Source organism: Lasiosphaeria miniovina (assembly GCF_030549165.1).
Source record: "Lasiosphaeria miniovina strain SMH2392-1A chromosome Unknown B0T26scaffold_8, whole genome shotgun sequence".
Lineage (NCBI taxonomy): Eukaryota > Fungi > Ascomycota > Sordariomycetes > Sordariales > Lasiosphaeriaceae > Lasiosphaeria > Lasiosphaeria miniovina.
In genome coordinates this window covers 3,882,371-3,901,634 of record NW_026848227.1, presented here as the reverse complement: position 1 = coordinate 3,901,634, position 19,264 = coordinate 3,882,371, and the positions used below count along the sequence as shown (strand labels likewise).

At 56.2% G+C, this 19,264-nt stretch overlaps 5 protein-coding genes and 2 non-coding genes across 7 annotated transcripts; 5 read left to right on the top strand and 2 right to left on the bottom strand.

Annotated features, from left to right (window-relative positions):
- The first annotated feature begins 247 nt into the window (after positions 1 to 247).
- B0T26DRAFT_t259 lies at positions 248 to 342 on the top strand. Its single transcript has one exon. It is a non-coding gene; the product is annotated as a tRNA-Thr (tRNA).
- Positions 343 to 707: 365 nt separating this feature from the next.
- B0T26DRAFT_757505 (thioesterase-like superfamily-domain-containing protein) lies at positions 708 to 1,950 on the bottom strand (the record flags this gene model as incomplete). The annotated part of the gene is made up of 2 exons (XM_060446256.1): positions 708 to 1,547; positions 1,678 to 1,950. 2 exons carry the CDS (start codon positions 1,948 to 1,950, stop codon positions 708 to 710), a joined length of 1,113 nt encoding a protein of 370 aa, XP_060290869.1.
- A 7,785-nt stretch (positions 1,951 to 9,735) lies between these two features.
- On the top strand, positions 9,736 to 11,070 carry B0T26DRAFT_744615 (uncharacterized protein; the record flags this gene model as incomplete). Its single annotated transcript, XM_060444440.1, has 1 exon — positions 9,736 to 11,070. One exon carries the CDS (start codon positions 9,736 to 9,738, stop codon positions 11,068 to 11,070), a length of 1,335 nt encoding a protein of 444 aa, XP_060290868.1.
- Positions 11,071 to 11,607: 537 nt separating this feature from the next.
- Positions 11,608 to 12,838, top strand: B0T26DRAFT_733642 (Oxo-4-hydroxy-4-carboxy-5-ureidoimidazoline decarboxylase). The gene is made up of 3 exons (XM_060443158.1): positions 11,608 to 11,797; positions 11,958 to 12,560; positions 12,652 to 12,838. Exons 2-3 carry the CDS (start codon positions 11,976 to 11,978, stop codon positions 12,745 to 12,747), a joined length of 681 nt encoding a protein of 226 aa, XP_060290867.1. The 5' UTR covers positions 11,608 to 11,797; positions 11,958 to 11,975; the 3' UTR covers positions 12,748 to 12,838.
- A 1,521-nt stretch (positions 12,839 to 14,359) lies between these two features.
- On the bottom strand, positions 14,360 to 15,231 carry B0T26DRAFT_733640 (uncharacterized protein). Its single transcript, XM_060443157.1, has one exon. It carries the CDS (start codon positions 14,934 to 14,936, stop codon positions 14,574 to 14,576), a length of 363 nt encoding a protein of 120 aa, XP_060290866.1. The 5' UTR covers positions 14,937 to 15,231; the 3' UTR covers positions 14,360 to 14,573.
- Positions 15,232 to 15,503: 272 nt separating this feature from the next.
- B0T26DRAFT_840152 (uncharacterized protein) lies at positions 15,504 to 18,365 on the top strand. The gene is made up of 4 exons (XM_060447542.1): positions 15,504 to 16,054; positions 16,155 to 16,314; positions 16,372 to 16,690; positions 16,737 to 18,365. Exons 1-4 carry the CDS (start codon positions 15,945 to 15,947, stop codon positions 17,954 to 17,956), a joined length of 1,809 nt encoding a protein of 602 aa, XP_060290865.1. The 5' UTR covers positions 15,504 to 15,944; the 3' UTR covers positions 17,957 to 18,365.
- Positions 18,366 to 19,059: 694 nt separating this feature from the next.
- Positions 19,060 to 19,158, top strand: B0T26DRAFT_t260. Its single transcript has one exon. It is a non-coding gene; the product is annotated as a tRNA-Ile (tRNA).
- Positions 19,159 to 19,264: the final 106 nt, after the last annotated feature.

The following is a 19,264-nucleotide window of genomic DNA, read 5'->3' as shown; positions in this document are numbered from 1 at the left end:
TTCCGGGCACCCAAGTTATAACTCAAAAGGATATAAAATATTGAGATATTCCTTAGAAGCTGGTTGATAAAAAGGCCTTGGTTAGACTTGCTTGCTATTTTCTTCTTGGGAGCGTCAGTTTCTTGGCGTCCCGTTACAAGCCGAGGTTGAAGCTCCAAACCCATTTGCAAAGAGTTCAGTGCAGTCCCACTCAGGGTGGATAGAGGGCTTAAACGAACCGAACATCCATCAACAACCACCAGGATAAGCCCGCATAGCTCAGTGGTAGAGCGCGTCACTAGTAATCCCTTGATATAAGGATTCGACATGACGAGGTCTTCAGTTCGACTCTGGATGTGGGCATTTGTCTTTCCTTTTGCCGTTCTTGCTGTTGCAGGGCTCTTTCGGATCAATTTTCTTTTTGCTGGATACTAGCAATCTCTACCTTTCTGGCTGCAAATTTTCCCACGCTCGGGGTGACGAGCAAGGGCTTGACCACAGCAAACCACTCAACTACCGAACGTCGATGCTGTCAATTGGCAACTGAGGTTGATGGGGTAGAACGCGTGTACAATAAATACTTGATGGTTTAATTATTGTTTTCTGCGAAAGACACACGGTCTATCCCGGCTAACCTTGACAGCTCCTCACCTCTATGCAACCTGACTGCAAGGGAATATTCCATCAACCAGGCAAGCCCCCAGATTGTGCACCGACTATATCCGTAATTACAGCTTGCCCTTCTCCTCCACATCCTCTCTTCCGCGCAGCATGCCGTCCTGAAACTCGGTAGCCACATGCACGCCTCGCGGGCTCCAGATCTTGCTCATGACGGTGATCCGCCCGGCTGCGGCACGGGGAAAGGAAAACTCCTGGACCCACCATCCGTCCTCGGCGCGCATGACGGCGCAGTCGGCGTTGACATGCATGACAAAGCTATTGCTCAGGGAGGCGGCGCGGTCCAGTGACCAGCCGAAGCCGACGTGGTTACCCCCCATCAGCAAGCCGTTGCGGTCCGCCGCGAAGGCGTGCACAAGTACGTGCGCATTAGCGTTCCAACCTTGGCTGCCGCTGCCGTCCGAGGGTAGGGGCAGTAGCAGCCGGTACAGAATCAGCTCACGCCGCTCATGCGCGGGCTTCCCGGCGTTGAAGCCCTTCATGTCCACCTTCTTCATGTCTACGACAGGGAACGCGCCTACGATGTTGTTGCCAGCCATAGCCACCATGCCGGTGACATCGACGGGCGGCACGGGCAGCCAGTCTTGCGGTTGACGGCTTGCGAGTATGCTTGCGAACCGCTTCTGTGGGGCATCGTCTTGCATGTCGACGCCGGCACTATGCTCCTCGGGCAACTTAAAAGAGCAGACGGCCGTGAAGCAAGGATCCCCGAGGGGAAGCAGGGCGTCAGCAAGTGGAAAGTTGTCGCCACTAGGGTTAGTGCTGGGCTCAGAGGGTTGCCGGGTGGTAACCGAGAGTGTGCTGAGACTCCGTGTCGCGGTTAACGGCGTGACTTCGTGAATGAAAGGGCGGTTGTGGATGCCAGATGCCGTAAAGAAGCCGTGAATAGTCTGTAAGGAGTTAAAGGGGGCAGAAATACAACATGGCTATAGACACAGGTTGGAAAGGAGATGCAAGATAGCCCTATGGTAAAGGGTGTCTGGTGTGGCATTGAAGCCGCAAAGAAGCGTCAATACGTACATGCAGTCCACGTCTCTCGGACGGCTTCGTTCCCTTTTTGTCCTCCAGTTCTTTCCGTGCCCGGCAGACAGCGAGCCCGGCTTGTGCGAAGACATGACCACCAAAGGCGGCTATGTGGAGTCGCGGCATGATCGGGGGCATATCGCTGCCTGGCACATATGCAGCCCTTTGACCCATGAATCGATGCACCGACTGAGTCTGGGTTGCATTGGGTAACCTGACAATGTCCAGCGCCTCCTGGAAGGGCAGCCGGGGATCTTTCTCGGAGGCCATGGTGGTGCAAGCGGTGGGTCAGAGGCCAGCAACCGCTCAAGCACTTGCTAAACGGCCTCTTTTACGAGCAGCAACGGCTTCAGAATCGGCCAGTGGCTCAAAACCCGGCGTCGTGTGAGCTGAGATTTGGAGCAATCGAGAATCAGAAGCCACGGAAACACAAGGGCGAAACGGCCTGCCAGGCCAGCCGAGATAGGTAAAAGGGAAAAGTGTTGAGTACGTTCATCCGTTAATTATGATGGAAACCGCAATCCAAAATGACAAAAGATATCGAACCCAAGATGGCTTTGATGGAATTGGATGGCCAACAGGAAAATGCTGGGGCGGATTTCGGGAGTATGGAACTGCCCGGTGGACAAGCCCCCAAAGCTGCAAAAATGCCGAGGTTCGCGCACGACAACATCGCGCCATGGTTGGCTAGCGGGGAAGCGTCACACCGAATAGGATGGAGGCAAGTGAAGTGGAAGCCCTTTCTGTCATCAGGGAAAGAGCCTTAAGAGGTCATCGAAGCCATTCTGAGCTGACGCCATGGACGACGCGATCATCATGCCACGCGTTTCGAGACCAAGACTGCGTGTGCACGTGTAGGAGAGAACCCGAAAGTGTGCAAACCACAAAATTTGTAGTGGCTCGCTCCTGCCGCGCAGTGTTAGCCACAGTGCTCCTTCCCCTCTGCTACTTGATGTACGGATCCGTACCTCCCCTTAGAGTCCAGTCCAGTACCTACCAATGCCTACCCCGCTTCCCAACATCTCTTGGCTCAAGAAAGTGCAGGAACGAAAAAGGATTCAGGATGCCATGGAAGAAATGAACAGACGAAGGAAAGAAAGAGCTTGGGCCGTGCCGCTAACGACGATAATTTCCTTGCAGCTTTCGGTATCTCCGTGGCTGTCGCTGGTCACAGTTCGGCCCCCCGGCCGTCCCCCGCCAATTCACGCCCAATGAGGCCAGAAAATAGCCACAATGCCCCCAACGCTAGGTGCGGGGCGGGTGGTGGGGGTCAAATCCCCCCACTGAGCATCAAATGACTTCACAGATTTCGGATTTCGCAAGCTGTGATATTGTATGCCCGGTTCCACAGAGCCAGATATTGCCTACATATGTTACCAGCATGCAGTCTTGATCACGCAGCAATAGTCCCGTTGTCGATACTCGACATCCAGTCGTAGGAAGTAGCCGCCCCCAGGATGCCGGTCTCCCGTGACTTACAGCTTTCTGTGGGAAAACGGCGACGTTGAGAGGCTTGGGTCAGGCGCACGGTCCGCACGCCGCCCCGAGAGCTCTGAAACATCGGCTGGCATGGCAGGGGTTACAGTGCATAGAATGCCAACAGTAGACAGAATCCGACAAATTAGAGTTGATGGTTCGCATTGGGCGCTGGGCATGTGTCTGAAATGGATAAACCATGGTGGAAAACATTGCCTGGCAAAATCAAGGTGGGGGCGGAAAGCTCTAATTACCTGGTTGCTGGACTTGGTTTGGAACTTTTGAAGTCACAGCTGGAGAATGCCATTCCGGTCTCATTCCCTAGGGTGTGTGCTTGCTCCTCTCCCCCACCTAACTCGCTTCGCTTGTTCTTCGCCTTCCCTTCGAGGGTTTCTCCTGCATGTTCTGGTTTGGGGTCTGGGGAAATACGCACACTCCAGCAGTTGAGGAAAAGGCGGGTGGACCAATCCTGCGGGTGACAGATGCAGGGGTGGGAAGAAAGACTTGAGGCTCTGGCTCGTGAGTGGTGGGAAAAGGAAAAGACGAGGAAAAGGCAACTGAAGAACCATAATGGACATTGGCCGGGACTGTTCGTGTCCTCTCGAGCCCCAACCCCCCTTCGGCCACCTTCCGCACCTCTACGAAGCCACCTCTGGTCGCCAACGAGCCAGACCGTAGACTAGCGGGCGGCGAGCCGTTCTGTTTAGGTAGCCACAAGCGGGCTCGACAACCCCCTCGTTCTGACACCGTGAAAGTCTATTCGCGACTCGATGCCAAGGCCCTGGATCGCTACGACTCGAATCTTGGAATCTAACCAGGCACCCCCCTATACTAGCGTAATATACAGATCCAGAGCTTTGGGTTTGTGGTACCGGCATGAACACCTGCGCTGGCAATTGGTCCGATAAATCGACTAGCTATCCTGTATGGGCTGTTGGTCGGTTACAGGTTAGACACTAAGCAAAGCTTGGAGTGCTTGAGCCGAGCAGTGGATATTCCCGGCATATAATTATTCAAAGTCTAGGCTAGAACTTCTTCATCCTGCTGTTACTGTTAACATCCCAAATTCCGTTTATTTACGACTATTATAAATTCCATGGCGGGAAATGTGAGAGAAGGGGGCGATATTCAGTCCTAAACTCTAGGCAAAAGAAGTAAAAGAAAAGAAAAGATCGACTGAAAGAAAAGAGAATGAAAACAATCCTACATATTGAACATCAGGGTTCCCCCTTGGACAAGTCTTATAGACTCTAGATCTACCCTGCCATCAATCCCGAGTCATTAACTGAAACCAAACGAACAAACACGTGAGCGATGGATCGCTGGCTTCAATCCTAGTGGGAGAGGTGATCGACAAGAAGAAACAGAAACGCAATAAGTTTCTGTGTTTGACCAATCTTTGAGGGTTGGCTTCAACTTGCGAATGCTTTGAATCCCAAACGAACTGAGTCGAGGCCAAGATGAATTCCCATTCGGTCACACGACAAAGGGTTCCAGTCGGGGAATAATTAACAAAAGCACGTCTAACGATACAAGCGGTGAGTGCCAACCTGAGGTATTTACGCCACGTCCATTCCTCACCGCCGACCCATTCGAGGCTCAGGCCATGGCCATTTCTCCGAGTGTCCATTTTTAGAAACGACCCATCACGTGCGATAGAAGGAGCTTCAGCTTCCGAGTCAGGCGGGCGCAAGAGGTTGCAACGCAGCTGGGTTAGGTGGTATGCCAGGATTGCTCTTTAGAGTGCTCTGAAGTTAGCATGGCATGGAAGCTGCCATTCCGGGAAGACCATCCACTCGGGTGGGTACCTAAGAACCAGGCAGGAAAAGGCAGGCACATGAATCATGGGTCGACAATCGCAAGGAAAGGCAAACAAGAAAAAAAGACAAAAAAGAAACGAAAGAGGAGTTTCACCTTCAGAAATAGAACACATCGTGCGACGACAACCGCAGCCAATGCTGTGACGAATGGAAATGATAGACTTCAATCTTCAATGTTTCACAACCCAGGGGGCGGCCGCGTGAGGGAAGGACCGAAGATCCGGCTCGGCCAGTTCCCGCGGCGATCAGACTTGCTTAGGGCTGTCTCGCTACCAAGCCAGGTGATTTGAATGACGAGAAACTGCGAATACCTTTTCTGTCCAGTGTTTTATTCATATCTTTCTTTGTTGCTCCTCATTTCGTTGTTCTCAACTTTTCTTAATTTTGACTGCAAGGAGTATTGGCCTCGTATTGTACGTGAGGTGCATCGCATTGGGGAGCTGAAGGACGTTCAAAATCCTCCCGGGGAGATCCCGAACAAAACGGAGGCAGGGAGCAGGGGAGAATGGAGAGATCGTAATTTTTCGGGTCGGTCCTTCGATTAGCGCCCTGAGGCCCGACAAATCACGCAAAAAGCGACAGTCTCAGGGGTATGGAGAATATTACCGGACTGGGGGGTTCAAGGTGATCGCCCACGCGCAAAAGCCACATTAGTACGGAATAGTGTGTACAGGGTTGGTCTAGCTACGCCGGAAGAGGAGCGAACTCATTCCACTTTGTAGTCTCAAGTTTCTCTCGCCGGCGCGCTGTGGGTGCGGCTTCAAGTTCTGAGCCCAAGCGGCCTCGGGCGGGGAATTCCGCGCGTTGAAGAGATTGCGGTGGAGCCTTGCCGGGCTCCACGTGTTGTGGACGGTATCTGAACGGGGATGGGAAAATGTGTCCCCTCTTCCCCGGATTCACGTGGGGCGTCTGGATGTGTCTGGCTTGTCGGGACTTGGCGAAGCAAGGCGCCAGAGAGAGTCAGACAACCTCATTCACGCTCTATTGCCACGCTATGCGACATGTGCTGCTCGTGAAGAAATGAGGTGTCATCGCGGTTGTTTTCAGCTTCCACCTAACTAATTCGGTCTGGTTTGGACTGCTGGCGCAGAAGGGTGTGTCCGGACTTCAGCGTCCACGCCACTGGATACCCCCCAAGCCCGGGGTCATCTGCAACTGCCCCTCCGTTCTGCAGTCCCAGGCGCTTGGGATTCGTCTGATGAGGTGGGGAAACGGACAAAATCTACACAGCGAAGGGATTGCTACCCTAAAAAGGTGATGGAGGGGCTGCGAGCATGTCTGGTTCGGGGCAGGGGAAGCGAGACAAAATCACGACTTGTTGGCTAGCGAGAGACCGCGAGTCGACAGCCCGCCCAAATTCGGGAGTTTTGGTGCGAAATATTGGGAATATTTCCGCTCTCCATGCCAAATTGATGACGACTCTATACAACGTCACCTTCCTTACAAACGCCAGCCATTTTCCAGATTCCGGTGCCTCAATGGGGAGCGAGGTTGGGGCTCGAGGCGTTCGAAACGGGCTTTGGAACGCCTCTCGGCTTGGACGACCGCAACGCTGGTTGGCTTAGAGGGAAACGAACCTGTGCGCCCCGTGACCCGTTCTATCGAATGAGGTTGAAGACCATTTGCACGGCTGATTTGAATGTGTGACTTCGGCAGGCGCACCTCGCCGAACTTGGTGTGGTCGGAATCGTCTGACAGGCCGAGCAATTCCAGCAGCGCCGTCCCAAGTAGCGGCAGTAAGCCCAATTTAATAGACTTCCTTGGTTCGTGAAAGCCCTGTTTCCATACCGATGTTGTCGAACGGCTGCCACGCCGAGAAAAGGCGTGTCGACACAGGACCACAGCCTAGCAAGGTCCTGTGAAGCCTAAATGCCACATCCAAAGTCCGGCCTCGTTCCGCGCCTTGGCCTGGGCTGCCGGGATGCTGAGAAGAGCGGGGTGACACGAACAACCATCTGCATGACAAGCTATTTTTTTCACAATGGGCATATCTGGGAGCGTCGGCTTATGGTAGGCGGATTTTTCGAGGTGCACGCTCTGGCTCTGCCCTTATTGGTAGTGGTGTCGCGGAAGCCCTGTAGTGCCTGCGCGATCTGACAGCAACTCTGGAGTGCGGAACCGGCGGCCAGACTGCCGCGCAAAAAAAGAGATGGCAGCTCTGGCGGCCGTGCCCCCCTTTTGCTTTCCCCGCAGAAAGTAGTGTGATACCGTAATTTCGCGGGGACATCCCAAGTCAGGCGCAGGCGTGAATGCAATACAGCGAATGGGCGCGAACAGCAGTGGCGCCAACAACGGACTTGTGCGTCGGCAGGATCTCTACCGACGGACTTCCTGGCTCTGTACCGAGTATGCACGACCGCACAGTACCTGTTCTTGGCCGTTTCATGCTCTGGTCTGGGAGTAGGGTTGCGATGAGCAAGAAAAAAAGATTCCGCTCGCCTGGCCGCTGGTTTGATGGACTGGGAGACAGACCACTGGCAGCAATAGCGGGTTCGATATCGACAGGGAAGGGGTAGTACACGCTTTAGGCCCGAAGGTGGAGAGTTTCCGGGGAAAGAGGAGCAATTGTCCAAACAAAAGGAGACTAAAGAGCTAAGAAAAGAGGGGCTCTCGCCTGCAGGGACTGTGCTCGCTCGGCAGCAGACACGGGCACGCGCCTTTCTGTCTGCCTGCTCATCTATGGCACTTGGCAAGTGGCAACAGATGCTCAGGAGCAGGAGAACAACCGATAGAGGCAGGCAGGGGCCGCAGGGAAAGAGCGACCCGCGAAAAGCAGACCACGACCTTCCTGCCTGGGCCGTTACTGGGTTCCAGACTCCGTCTCCAACACAAAAAGCAATGAATTGGTCTTTCCCATTACGCCATGGAAACTGCACTACTGGCCGCCCGCTGATTGAGCGCGTTCCGCATTGTCTCTGCCTTCGCCCAACGGTCCAGCGCCCAACCGCGAGCAGGCTAGCATCAGCGCGCGCAGGAGCAGAACAGCCGCAGGCCACTGAGAAGCTAGGGCACGGAATAGCGGCTTCGGCACCTGCCAGCCCATTGCTCTGGATCGCAAGCAACTCGCCGTCCATCCATCCATCCCAGACTTCCATGCATTTGCCTCTTACGTGTACATACAGTACGCCAGGGCAGGCAGACGGCTGAGGGCGTCGTCTTAGCCCTACTCGCAGTACCCCATCCACCCGCTTTCGGCGTCGTCGTCTCCTGACCTGTCGCCAACTGCTGTGGTGGCTGGACCCGTCGCCCTTTACTGACCGAAGGCTTCCGGTGCTGCTCCCCCCTCCCGGCTGCTGCTGTGCTGTCTGCGGTGTTCGTTTTGCTGGGGACTTCCATGGGGCTACGCTACGGATACCGCCTCTCGGGATGATCCAGGACCTCGGCGCGCATACCCTCGTATCGACAAGTGCTCCGCGCCCCAGGAGCTGAGGCGAGAACCGGACCAGACCAGACCAGACAGGCTCGGCGTTCACTCGACTGCCTATGTCTCTGCCATCTCGGCATCCTGCCTTCTCACCAGCCAGCACTCCACCTGGTCTTTCGCTCTGCGCACACTTCCATCTCTCGAGCTGCGATTCACGATCACACGAGCCGGTCTGTCGTCCGCGGAGCACCCCGCACATGCCATCCTCTCGCCTTCCATCGCACCTCGCCTCTCTAGAAATACTTTCTGTCCTCCAGTGAACCCTTGGCCTCTCCGTCCCCTCCCTTTCAACCCTTCTGGTCCGCCACAAAACACCGCCGGCCACTTACATACCCTTTTCTTCCCCGAGTTCGACAGTCCCACCCCTCCCCCGTCCCCAGCTTTTCTGACCATCGGCCCCATGTCGTGTTACCATCCCTGACCAGGGCCGCCCTAGCGCCCTTTTGTCACGGCCAGCCAGCCTGCTTCACTAGCCCTTTATTGTTATTAACCACTACCACAAGGAGCCCTGTCGTGTCGTGGCTTGCATTGTCTGTGTTCACCTCCCCGCCGTCGCTAGATGCACATCCTGGGACGAGATCTCCGTCTTCTCCACTTGACACCGCCTGGCTGGGTGCTGCTGCTGCGGTGCCTGTGTCCCTCCCTGCCCGTCTGGAATAAATACATCTCGTGCCTCTTGCAGCGCCGTCAGCCTGCCTTGTTCCGCCTTTTGCTCCCTCCTCTCTTTTACCCTCTTGCTGGGCTCTGACTTCCGCGCGTCTGGCTGGGCCGAGCTTAACAACCACCTACCGAGAAACAAACAGTAGCGGCTCAACATTATTAGTCGGACGACCAACAGGCCACCCCCTCCTCTCTTGTGTTACACTGAAGTCATCGAGTTCCCGGGCCTAGCCGCTGTTTGGGGCCCCTCCCTGGGCTTATATCCGGTCTTACCTTGCTGCCAGTCGATCCAGTGCACCGTCTCCCGGGAAGACCTAACTTGAAGTCGTCTGCTTTAATACTGGGCCCTTGTTTCTGCTCGGCCAAGTGTGCGACTCCTGAGGCGGCTCTACCAATATTCTTCAAGAGGTCATCAGTTCTGTTGCCCGCAGGCGTACCTCGGTGTTGGATGTACGAGAACCCTGGACTACCCGCAGCTCTTCCGGGATCTCGGTCTACTGGATCATTAATCCTTTGCGTCTCGGTCGGCGGAACTGATTCCTGGGGCGGGGTTGGCAAAAGGACCAGTGCAAGATGCGTCGTTAATGTGTCCGAGCAACCACACAAACTGAGAAAAGGAGGCTGCTGGCAATAATCGGCCGTCTCTGGCAGGAGGGAGCTTGGATGTCGTTGATAATGGGAGGACTGCAGTTCGAACCCCTTGGCCGCTCACTTGTTCAGCATGGACCGTGGCATTACCGTGATGCTCGGTTCACTCAAGAGGACCATGTCGATCTTGGGGCTGCGATCTTGCATGCGGCAGCTATCCCTGGACTGAACACTCGGCTGAGCCAGTTCTCGAAGGCCAGCAAGCCTCAGCGTCAAAGTATTGGTGCATCGAAAGGCGCTGAGGAGCCACCCTCGATATCGAAATCACCGAAATGTGCTTCACAGCCTGGGACAGTGGCGTTGTCGCCCAAGTTGTCGCCGTTAATCGCAGCGAGCACAGCGCCGAGGGCTCTGGCAGGTCCTGTTTTTCCGTGGTCGTCCCTAAATTCCAATGCTGCCTCTTCGAGTAAGGTGTTTTTTACATTTCCAGCAAAGGAGTGGCCTCCGCCTATTCGACCAAGCCTCAAACGTCGGCGGCCGGATTCTGATGTCGACGGCCCAAATACGGCATCTCTGGGTTGCAAAAAGCGCCGGCTTCTGCGGAATCTCGTGACATCCCGCCTGTCGGATCCATTTTCGTTCCCGGCAACACACATACTCACCAGGCAGTCGGCAGTATCGGGCAGCAAGAGATTTCTCAAACTTGCAGAAATGGTAGCGACGAGGCGGTTAGTCACGGGCATCGCTGCACAGTCGCAACTAGCACCGGCGCAGCACCCGCAGTTATCATCCTCGTCCTCGACATGGTCGCTACAACGGGCAGCAGTGGTTAACCGCTTCAGACTGCGGGTTCATAGAGAAGCTGCGGAGCGAGGCGACAGTGAGGTGGCCGACACAGCAGGGGATGCTGCGTCGGCACAGCAAAGCGAAGGAGTGGGTTTGGTGGTTGGCGCACGGTTCCCCCCGAGGTCTGAATCAGCCACCCCACCGCCTTGTCCGCCGGCGCCAGTGCTCCAACTGCCACATCCAAACCATGCGCACCCCCTACCACGAGCGGCTGGGGCAAGGCCATCACCGCCAGGGTCACCATCTAGTCTGCGGCCTACCGAGCCGACGACGCCCGGCCTACGGCTACCACCTAGCCCGAGACTAAAACCGCTGCGCTCGCCAGAGCTCAGGTCGACGCGGCCACTAATAACCCTGGACGACATTGACGATATAGACGACGAGAATGTGGCATTCCCAACATCAGAACACGAGAGCCGATACGATGATGAACCCGACGATGTGTACGCAGACTTTGGGGTCATCTTTGGCGGCGGCGGCGGCGGAGACGGCGACTCGTCGGAAGACGAAGTGGTGGAACACTTTGAGGATTACATGGACGACCTGGACGGGATCCCCTGGAATGCAAGGTGCTGAACTTGGTGGGATGCCGGCGCTGTTTCTGCACCCGTCTGAGCGGGTGCCGGCATTTGACATGGGTAATTGCATTGGCGGTTAAACAAAAGTTGCACGTTTCCATTGGTCTGGGCGAGGCATGTCATGTTTGACGAGCCTCCCGGGAAGTGCTCGCTCTTTGATGCGAGGTAGGCAGGCTGCACGGGGTTGGGGGTTTGGGAAAGGGGCGGACAAGCTGCATAAGGGGAGTCTGGCAATGTCTTTTTTGGGATGATGGCGAATCCACAAAACTGGTGCGGGCTGAGAAAAGCCGAGTTTGTTGTTGTTGTTGATGTCCAGGCGACTTACCGATCATGTTCTGTACATACAAAGTGGCCGGCATGGGGTTGGGCAAGCAGCTGTCGGGCCGTGCGGTACCGGCCGACAGACAAGCGTGGTGGACCGGGCGATGCCGCGTGGTCTTTTCCCATGGTGTTGTCGTTTCGTACCGCGAAAATTAAATGTATGTACATACAAGTACGGATGTATGCACAACACAAGCAAAGCTGTAGCGACTGATGAGAATCAATCTGTCTACGTCGTTCTTTGGCTGCTCTACTGGGCTTTTACACGCGACCCCTTGTGCTTGGATCCCTCGCTGGCGAGCTGTCCCACTGCCCCGCTGTGGCGGCCCCGCGATCGATCTTGTTTGTCGAGCCTCTCACGTCATGACAATCAGCGAGGTGCGGCGGCGGCAAGGCGACTGCAGGTAGGTAGCCGTGGAGCGAAGGTTGGCCCCACCCGATTGAGCTGTTTTCTGGGGATTCGAGAGAGATAAAAAGGAGGACGCAGCACAACCCCGTGGGCATTTACAGTGCCGAGAACCTTAAAGTGAAAGTGAAACAAAGTCTCACCCGACCGACCTACAGTACCTTGCCGTAACAAAAATGGACGCCCCCACATCAAACCTCAACCCGCAGGCGACGCCGTTCCTCCCGGGCATCGCGTCGCTGCCGTCGCTGCCCGACGCGGCCCTCACATCGACGCTCGACCTGCTTTTCGAGCCGTCGCCGCAGCTGCACGCGCTCACGCTGCCGATGCTGCGCACGCTCTCGTTCGGCTCGTACGCAGACCTCATCGCCACGCTCCGCGACCAGCTGCTCGCCATGGCCGCCGCCGTCAGCGGGCCCCACGCCGACCCCGACGCCCGGCGGCCCCTGCACGCCATCCTGGCCAGCCACCCGCGCCTCGGCCCCGCCAAGCCGCCAACCCCGCACGCCGATCACGATGGCAACGAAGAAGAGGAAGAGCAGCTCAGCGCCCAGAGCGCCGCCGAACAGGCCCAGCTGCGCGGCGGCGACCACGCCGACGCCCGACGCCTCGCCGCCCTCAACGACGAGTACGAGGCCGCCTTCCCCGGCCTGCGCTACGTCGTCTTCGTCAACGGCCGGCCGCGTGATGTGATTATGGCCGACATGCGCCGCCGCATCGACCGCGCCGACCCCCAGGCTGAGGAGCGCGAGGCTATCCAGGTGCGTTCGCCCCTCCGCTCCTCCTCCCGCCGTCGAGTGGGCACTGCCCTTGTTTGAATAATCGTGTCCTTGCTGATTGGTTTCGCTGCAGGCAATGTGTGACATCGCGGCCGACCGCGCCGCCAAGCTCCAGAAGTCGTCCCCGGAGGCCGGTGAGCATTGCGCCAGCGCGCCAGCTAGAGTTTAAGGGCTGCGTCACTTTCTAGGTGGAGTTACCTACCTATCTGCCTATCTGCCTACCTGCCTACCTGCCTACCTGCCTACCTGCCTACCTGCCTTATCTAGTCGCTCAGCGAACGGGACCGAGTTATCTGCATGGGATTTGTCTGAATGGGGTCATTTGCATGGGGTCATCTGCATGGGGTTCGGTGATTCTAGAGAGTCAAATGCCTTCTAGGTCATCACCATAATATAGAGATTCGTGGCTCTGAGTCAGGTCATCTTGGATCAGCTCAATTAACCCTCTGTTACCGGTGGCCTCGTCTATTCTACGAGAGGTCATGATTGTTGAGTTTCCCAAGCACTTGCCACTTGACGTATGGGCTCATTGCGCTCGTAACCTAAGTGTGCCTTGGGGAATCATCGGCTTGAGATGAGGCAGTTGCTTTGAAGTTTAATCTCGGCAATGTAATACAAGAACAGGTCTTCGAGGATATCCTGCTTGTGATTATGTCAGTTACAGGATTAGCCGGTGCCTACTATGCTGAGGGAATTTGAGTAGAAACGAGGCCGTTGAAAGAGCTGCCCCGGCCTGAGGCATATATCGACAAGAAATCAACAAAGAAATTACCCTCTTTACTTTGGGCCTGTATTTCTAGACCTTTTCAGACAGACAATTCAATGCGCTGCCAACTTCGATCACGTGCAACACATCGCGAGTACCGCTCGGAAAGACGGTCTGTCGCCGGTGCGGCGCGGCCGTGTCGTCGAAATTGCTGCACGCCTTGCAGATGTCCCAGCTGCCGAATAGACGGGGTGATGATGATGATGATGATGATGATGATGGCGATGGCCGCATTTCAATGCCTCCCAGCAACTCGCGGAGACTGAGCGGCTGGCCGCCGTACTGGTCCGATGCCTGCCAGTCCCAGCCCATCGAGTTGTCGCCGCAACAGTCGGGCTGGTCATCTTCACGACCATGTTCCGAGTGCTCTTCTAAGCCCCGGCGTCTAAAGAACTTCCCCCAACCTTTGCTCATATTTTGCGGGTGTGGCTAATTTGAAGCCGACGGTGAGCGAAAGACAGTGAGTGGTAAAGGTGTTCGATTGAGGCAAGATCTGCTCTCTGGAAGTCTGTGACTGCCTGAAACAGGTACATACAGTATGCTGTCTGCCTCGAGGGCAGTGTTGGGCGCTAAAAAGATCACTATCAATAGGCGACCCACCCCAAATCTAAACGATCACTATGCGGCTCTTAGCTTAGAATAACTAGGTAGTTGCAAGTATCTGCTAATTAATTACGACGACTCGTCTAGATCAGGTGGTGTAACCCTCGCCATCCGAGTTCATAATCGACTTCACAAAAGGTAGCCGTGTTACATCCCGGTCTCAGCTCATCTCCGCAGGGACACAATGGATGTTTAAAACATTTGGGGTAACACGTTTCCAAGCAGCCTCGCCACCAGCCCTTATAAAGATCCGAGTCTAGATATTTCCAGAGCCCGGAACTCAAGAGGGAAAGTAGATCTAATTACAACAGTGGAATCGTATATAACCCTCTAAGAAGAACTTCTCTAGATGATTCGACAACCCAGGTCCGTCACCCAGATGAACGAAATATATTTCCCGTCCTACAATCTGAATTGAACAAGTAGGGAAGATATCTAACGTCTGCTATCTTGTACCTACCCCGCCTCTTTGACTCGTCGTGGCTGGGACTCCACTCCAATATATTCTCACATGTAGAGCGGAGTTCGTACGGCTCCCTTTTCTGGCCCCGGAAACGCAACTCTAAAGTCTGATTCTCGTTTGTTTGCAATCTGAGGAGTGGTTCCATTGTAGTTTAGAAGACGGCTCAGCGAGGAATATGCTCCCCGAGTTTCTTGCCGTTGTGATTTCGATGTAATAGTCTGCATTTTATCTCGAAAGGTCTGTTGGTCAGGGAATTGATCTTTTTGCACGGCCTTGTTGGCCCGGTGTTGCTCTCGCACTTGTTGTCTTGGCCCAGGCCAAGGATGGCCACTGAGGATCCCGGTTTGCAACATGCGGAAAATCGTAAGGATTTGGGCTCTGCGCCATGCTCATGGCTGAGAATTGTGTGGTGGCGGTTCCAGCTATGAACGGCATGGGTAGAAGACTTGTCGAGATGTTGTTCCCTGTTTGGGAGTTGCGAGTGAAACCTGCAGAACACAGTGAAAATATCAGGACAATGCGGCATTCGAAAGAATGTCAGATTCGTCTCAAAATGGAGTGTAAGCCATTAATGCTTTAGTAAACGAGGTATGCAGTCAGTTATAACGGGGATCAAAGACAAATATCATGATGCCATGGGGTTACTATGCCCCAGACTTGACTGTGTGAATTGTCATGGCCGTAATTTACTCGATACTGAGCCTCCACCGTTACTCTGTGCATGTTTTGCTCTTTTCTCTGTTGTAATCTGTGAATATTATACCGGCTTCAGAACTGCGTTGCACGAACCATGCCCGGTGACAAAATGCGTGGTGTGTATGGCCTTCGGCGTCTGGGCGTCGAGGTGGGGCACGAGGACCCGAATTGGAGCGGGTGGATTGAGCACGAGTCCGAGACAGTGCGGAGTGGGTGCGCTGGAAATTGGTTGGCGCGGTCAGCGGGGAAGTGGGCTTCGGGTGCTGGGGTCATTCAGCTCAGCCCGGCAGCGCCCTGTCTCGGGCGGGCAGCGGCCATTGGCTCCGACTGCGTTAGTGCACTTCACGCCGCCTGCGGTTGGCCGGGACTCGCACGCACCTAGTTCCTGTCGGAATTCACCAAGTGGAGGCCAGTCCAGCGTGCACATGTCGAAATGGGCCATTTTGGCGATCCAAGTCTGAAGGACCGCTAGCGCGCGTGCAGTGCAGATCCCTCGCGCCTTAGTTCCAGCGCCCCTGCAAGCAGCATGCCTCTCTCTGCCTCCCACGATGCTTCTACGGAGGAGTATGTGTACATGTACTGCGAACCAGGCACGCTGCATCCGATGCGCGGACACAGATTCGCACATGTACCTACACACAAACTACACACATACTATGCAAGCAGCACACTCGACCTGGTCATGAGACAGGCGGTCAAGAACCACGAAAGGCCAGACATTCTCCATTTAATGTCCAACGACCCCTCTGTCTCCCCGCCCTTTCCTCCTGAATCTCGCTGTCTCGGTCAGAATCTCGCTGTCTCGGTCAGAATCCGACTCTCAACCTGAAGTTTGGCGATGACAGCAGCAATGGGCTTAACCACCCCGAGCGCCGTGGTGCCCAGCGCGCCCAAGCGCATCATCGTGTGTTGCGACGGCACGTGGATGGACTCGTTGGGAAAGAAGAGGTATTTAATTAATCAATCGTGGATGAGAACACCCTGGTCTTGGCCGTCGAATTAACACCCGTCGAATTAACACCCGTTGAATTAACACCCGTCTCAATAGCAGTCTCGAGCCTCCGTCCAATGTGACGCGCATCTCGCGCGTCATCTGCCGCAACTGCTGCGACGGCACTCCCCAGATTATCAACTACTTTCCCGGAGTCGGCACGGCCGGTGCTCTTGATCAGTTCACGGGCGGCGCCTTTGGCATGGGGCTGGACCGGGTAATTGATAATGAAAGTCTCGAGTCTTGATTCTCAGCCAATCTGACTCGTCGGCAGGACATCCGCGAGGTGTACAACTTCATCTGCACCAACTACGTCGAAGGCGACTCCATCATCCTCGTGGGCTTCTCGCGCGGGGCCTTCACGGCGCGGTCGACGGCCGACATGATCGCGTCGCTCGGCCTGTTGACCCCCGAGGGCCTCGACCACTTCTACACCATCTTCGACGACTACGAGAACATGGGCGATCCCTCCCGTAACAAGGACGACTATCTGGTGCCCGGCCTGGCCGCCTACAACAAGGCGCACGGCCAGGCCAAGATCGAGTGGGAGAACGCGCGCATGCTCAAGTACAAGCAGGGCCTGAAGGACGCAAGTTTTTGATTCTCCGACGCTCCGCCCCGTCTAACCGGTATCTCAAGCTGACAGCTTTGCGAGGAACCAGCTCGGGTACACGCGAGACACGTTCCGCGACGGCGTGACCGAGATCAGAATCAAAGCGCTGGCCGTGTGGGACACGGTGGGCACGCTGGGGATCCCGCCGGCGCCCGTCATCGGCGTCCGGGGATCGGCAGACCAGTGGCGCTTTACGAACACGCAGGTCTCGGACAGGGTGGAGAACGCGTTCCAGGCGCTGGCGCTGGACGAGCCGCGCTTCGCGTTCCGGCCGGCGCTGTGGGAGCGGCTGCCCGGCAGCGCCACCAACCTCAAGCAGGTCTGGTTCCCCGGCACCCACGCCAACGTCGGCGGCGGCTGGTTCGACCAGCACGCCGCCAACATCACCCTGGCCTGGATGTGCGACCAGCTGTCCTCGGTCGGCGTCGAGTTCAACTTTGCCCGCATGACGGCCATGTTCCGCGACGGCCTGCGCTTCTCGGCCGCGCACCCCTTCCCTTACGCCCCGCCCTCGAGCCGCCGGTCCAGCATGCTCATCCCCAAGATGCTCCGCCGCACCCCGTCCGGCCCGCTGCCGTGGGCCGGCGCCGACGCCGTCTTCAGCCACCCGAACGCGCCGCCCAAGCGCGACGCCGCCGAGTGCGACGGCCGCGACGCGCACCCGGACGCCCCGCCCGCCAAGCTGTGGCAGTACGCCCGGCCGTGGGGCCTTGGCATGCTGCGCAGCCCCACCAGCACGCTGATGCTGGCCGCCGGCCGCACGGTGCGGCGCCCGGGGCTAGCGCTGCGCGTCGACGAGGACACCAACGAGGACACGGCCGAGCCGCTGCTAAACACGGCCGAGTCGATCCACGCCAGCGTGCGCGTACGCCTGGCGTGCGCGGGGCTCGGCCCCGACGACCGCGACACGTGGCCGTGCGACTCCCTGCTGCGCGCCGACGACGGCGCTCCGCTGTGGCGCCTCGAGCGCGCCCCGCCGCGTCCTCCCGCCGCGCCTGTTCCCCGCCCGAGGGAGGTTGATCTCCCCAGCCGCGAGTACCCCGCCGACGCCCTGTACCCCGTCACCGCTGACGACGTCGGCGCCTGGCGCTGGGTCTACGCCCGCCCCGTCGCCCACGGCGTGCCCCAGGCCACCGTCCTCCCTGAGGAGCCTCTGGTTGGCTACTGGGAGCGCTATCTGCTGGCCTTGCTGGCCGGCGAGCCCGACTCGTGGGCGTATGCGAGGCGCGGGCTGCCGAGCGTGTGAGACCAAGATCAATACGGTAAAGAGGAAATCAGGTGGTATTTCTGTTAACGAATGGAACACGGGATCGTTTTGGATGGGAATAAGATTTTAGAAGCTGGAAAAGGGGCCCAGTGTTTGTCTCTGCTCGCTTTTTGTTCGTTTCCTTGTTTCAACTTTTAATTCTCTTTGGATCCGGCTTCAAACGGGATGGATCTGGCCCATCTTGGGCATTTATTGGTTTGCTGATGTAGCTGACCGAATCAGGTCCGGCAGCATGCAACACAAAAGGAGGGCATCGGCTTGGAGCATAGCGTTTTGGAATATTGCAGCTATATTGATTATTGAGTAGAACTAGTGAGCGAATCGAATTTGGATCCAGCTTGGGTTCCGACTTGTTGTTAGTTTCTGAGCGGCTCTTGGTATGATGTCGATCTTGAATGGATTCACACTGTAGAAACCTCTCAGTCTCGAGGCACTTGGCCCAACAGCTACTCCCTCTTTTGCCCAGGTGACCAATGATGCCGTGACACGACTTACCGTCACATAAGGGGGGGAAGGCCTCCCCCGAGGCTAAAACAGCAGTGCAGCGATGCTTCCGGTCCATATTGATAAACTAATGCAGTCCATTGCAGCCGCTACTCACCCAACCGGGTCTCCAGTTAGGAAGTGCAGGCGGGAAGAGATCGAGCGCATGTACAATTGCGGATGGAACGGATGCCCCAAAGCGTCTGGAACGCTGAGCCATCTGAATGCCCATGCGACTATAAATGGGCACGGCGAGAAGCGGACCAGGGAAGGCGAGTACTTACAAGCATACGACCACTTCCCAGAACGCGGCTTAACACGCCTTGAGTTGTAGAATTCAAAGAGATTCGCCGCGCGTGGAAGCTGCGCAGGAAGGCCGAGAGAGAGGCTGAGGAGCGTAAAATAACAGCGGAAAATCCCTGCAATTAGAAGCAGCCTCTAAAGCCGCTAGAAGCTTCAAAGTCAAGCCTCGGGCCAGGGAACAATGGCAACGTTGATAACCGTGTGGATCGGGGTGGAACAGCAACCGTAACCGCAGCTCCGCTGGCATCCACATATACCCACCTACCAAACCCCATGTCCATTAAGCAGCAGAACATGCCCGGTTAGCTCAGTTTGGTTAGCAGCGTCGTACTAATACCGTCGAAAGGCAGTATCTGGTTATGCGAAGGTCAACAGTTCAATCCTGTTACTGGGCACTTTTATTCTTTTGCCGATTGCATGCCTGGAGTCGCCTCGTGGAATCGTCTCGTCTTTTTGCTTTATTTTTGCTGTTATAAACGGCCGTGTTTACCAACGAAATAA

Excerpts from the sequence above, each read along its gene's own strand:
- B0T26DRAFT_733642 (XM_060443158.1), top strand. The coding sequence starts at position 11,976 with ATGGACGCCCCCACATCAAACCTCAACCCGCAGGCGACGCCGTTCCTC. Across the intron at positions 12,561-12,651 it reads AGGAGCGCGAGGCTATCCAG|GCAATGTGTGACATCGCGGC; the intron begins GTGCGTTCGCCC and ends GTTTCGCTGCAG.
- B0T26DRAFT_733640 (XM_060443157.1), bottom strand. The coding sequence starts at position 14,936 with ATGCCGCATTGTCCTGATATTTTCACTGTGTTCTGCAGGTTTCACTCG.
- B0T26DRAFT_840152 (XM_060447542.1), top strand. The coding sequence starts at position 15,945 with ATGACAGCAGCAATGGGCTTAACCACCCCGAGCGCCGTGGTGCCCAGC. Across the intron at positions 16,315-16,371 it reads TTGGCATGGGGCTGGACCGG|GACATCCGCGAGGTGTACAA; the intron begins GTAATTGATAAT and ends ACTCGTCGGCAG. Across the intron at positions 16,691-16,736 it reads GCAGGGCCTGAAGGACGCAA|CTGACAGCTTTGCGAGGAAC; the intron begins GTTTTTGATTCT and ends CGGTATCTCAAG.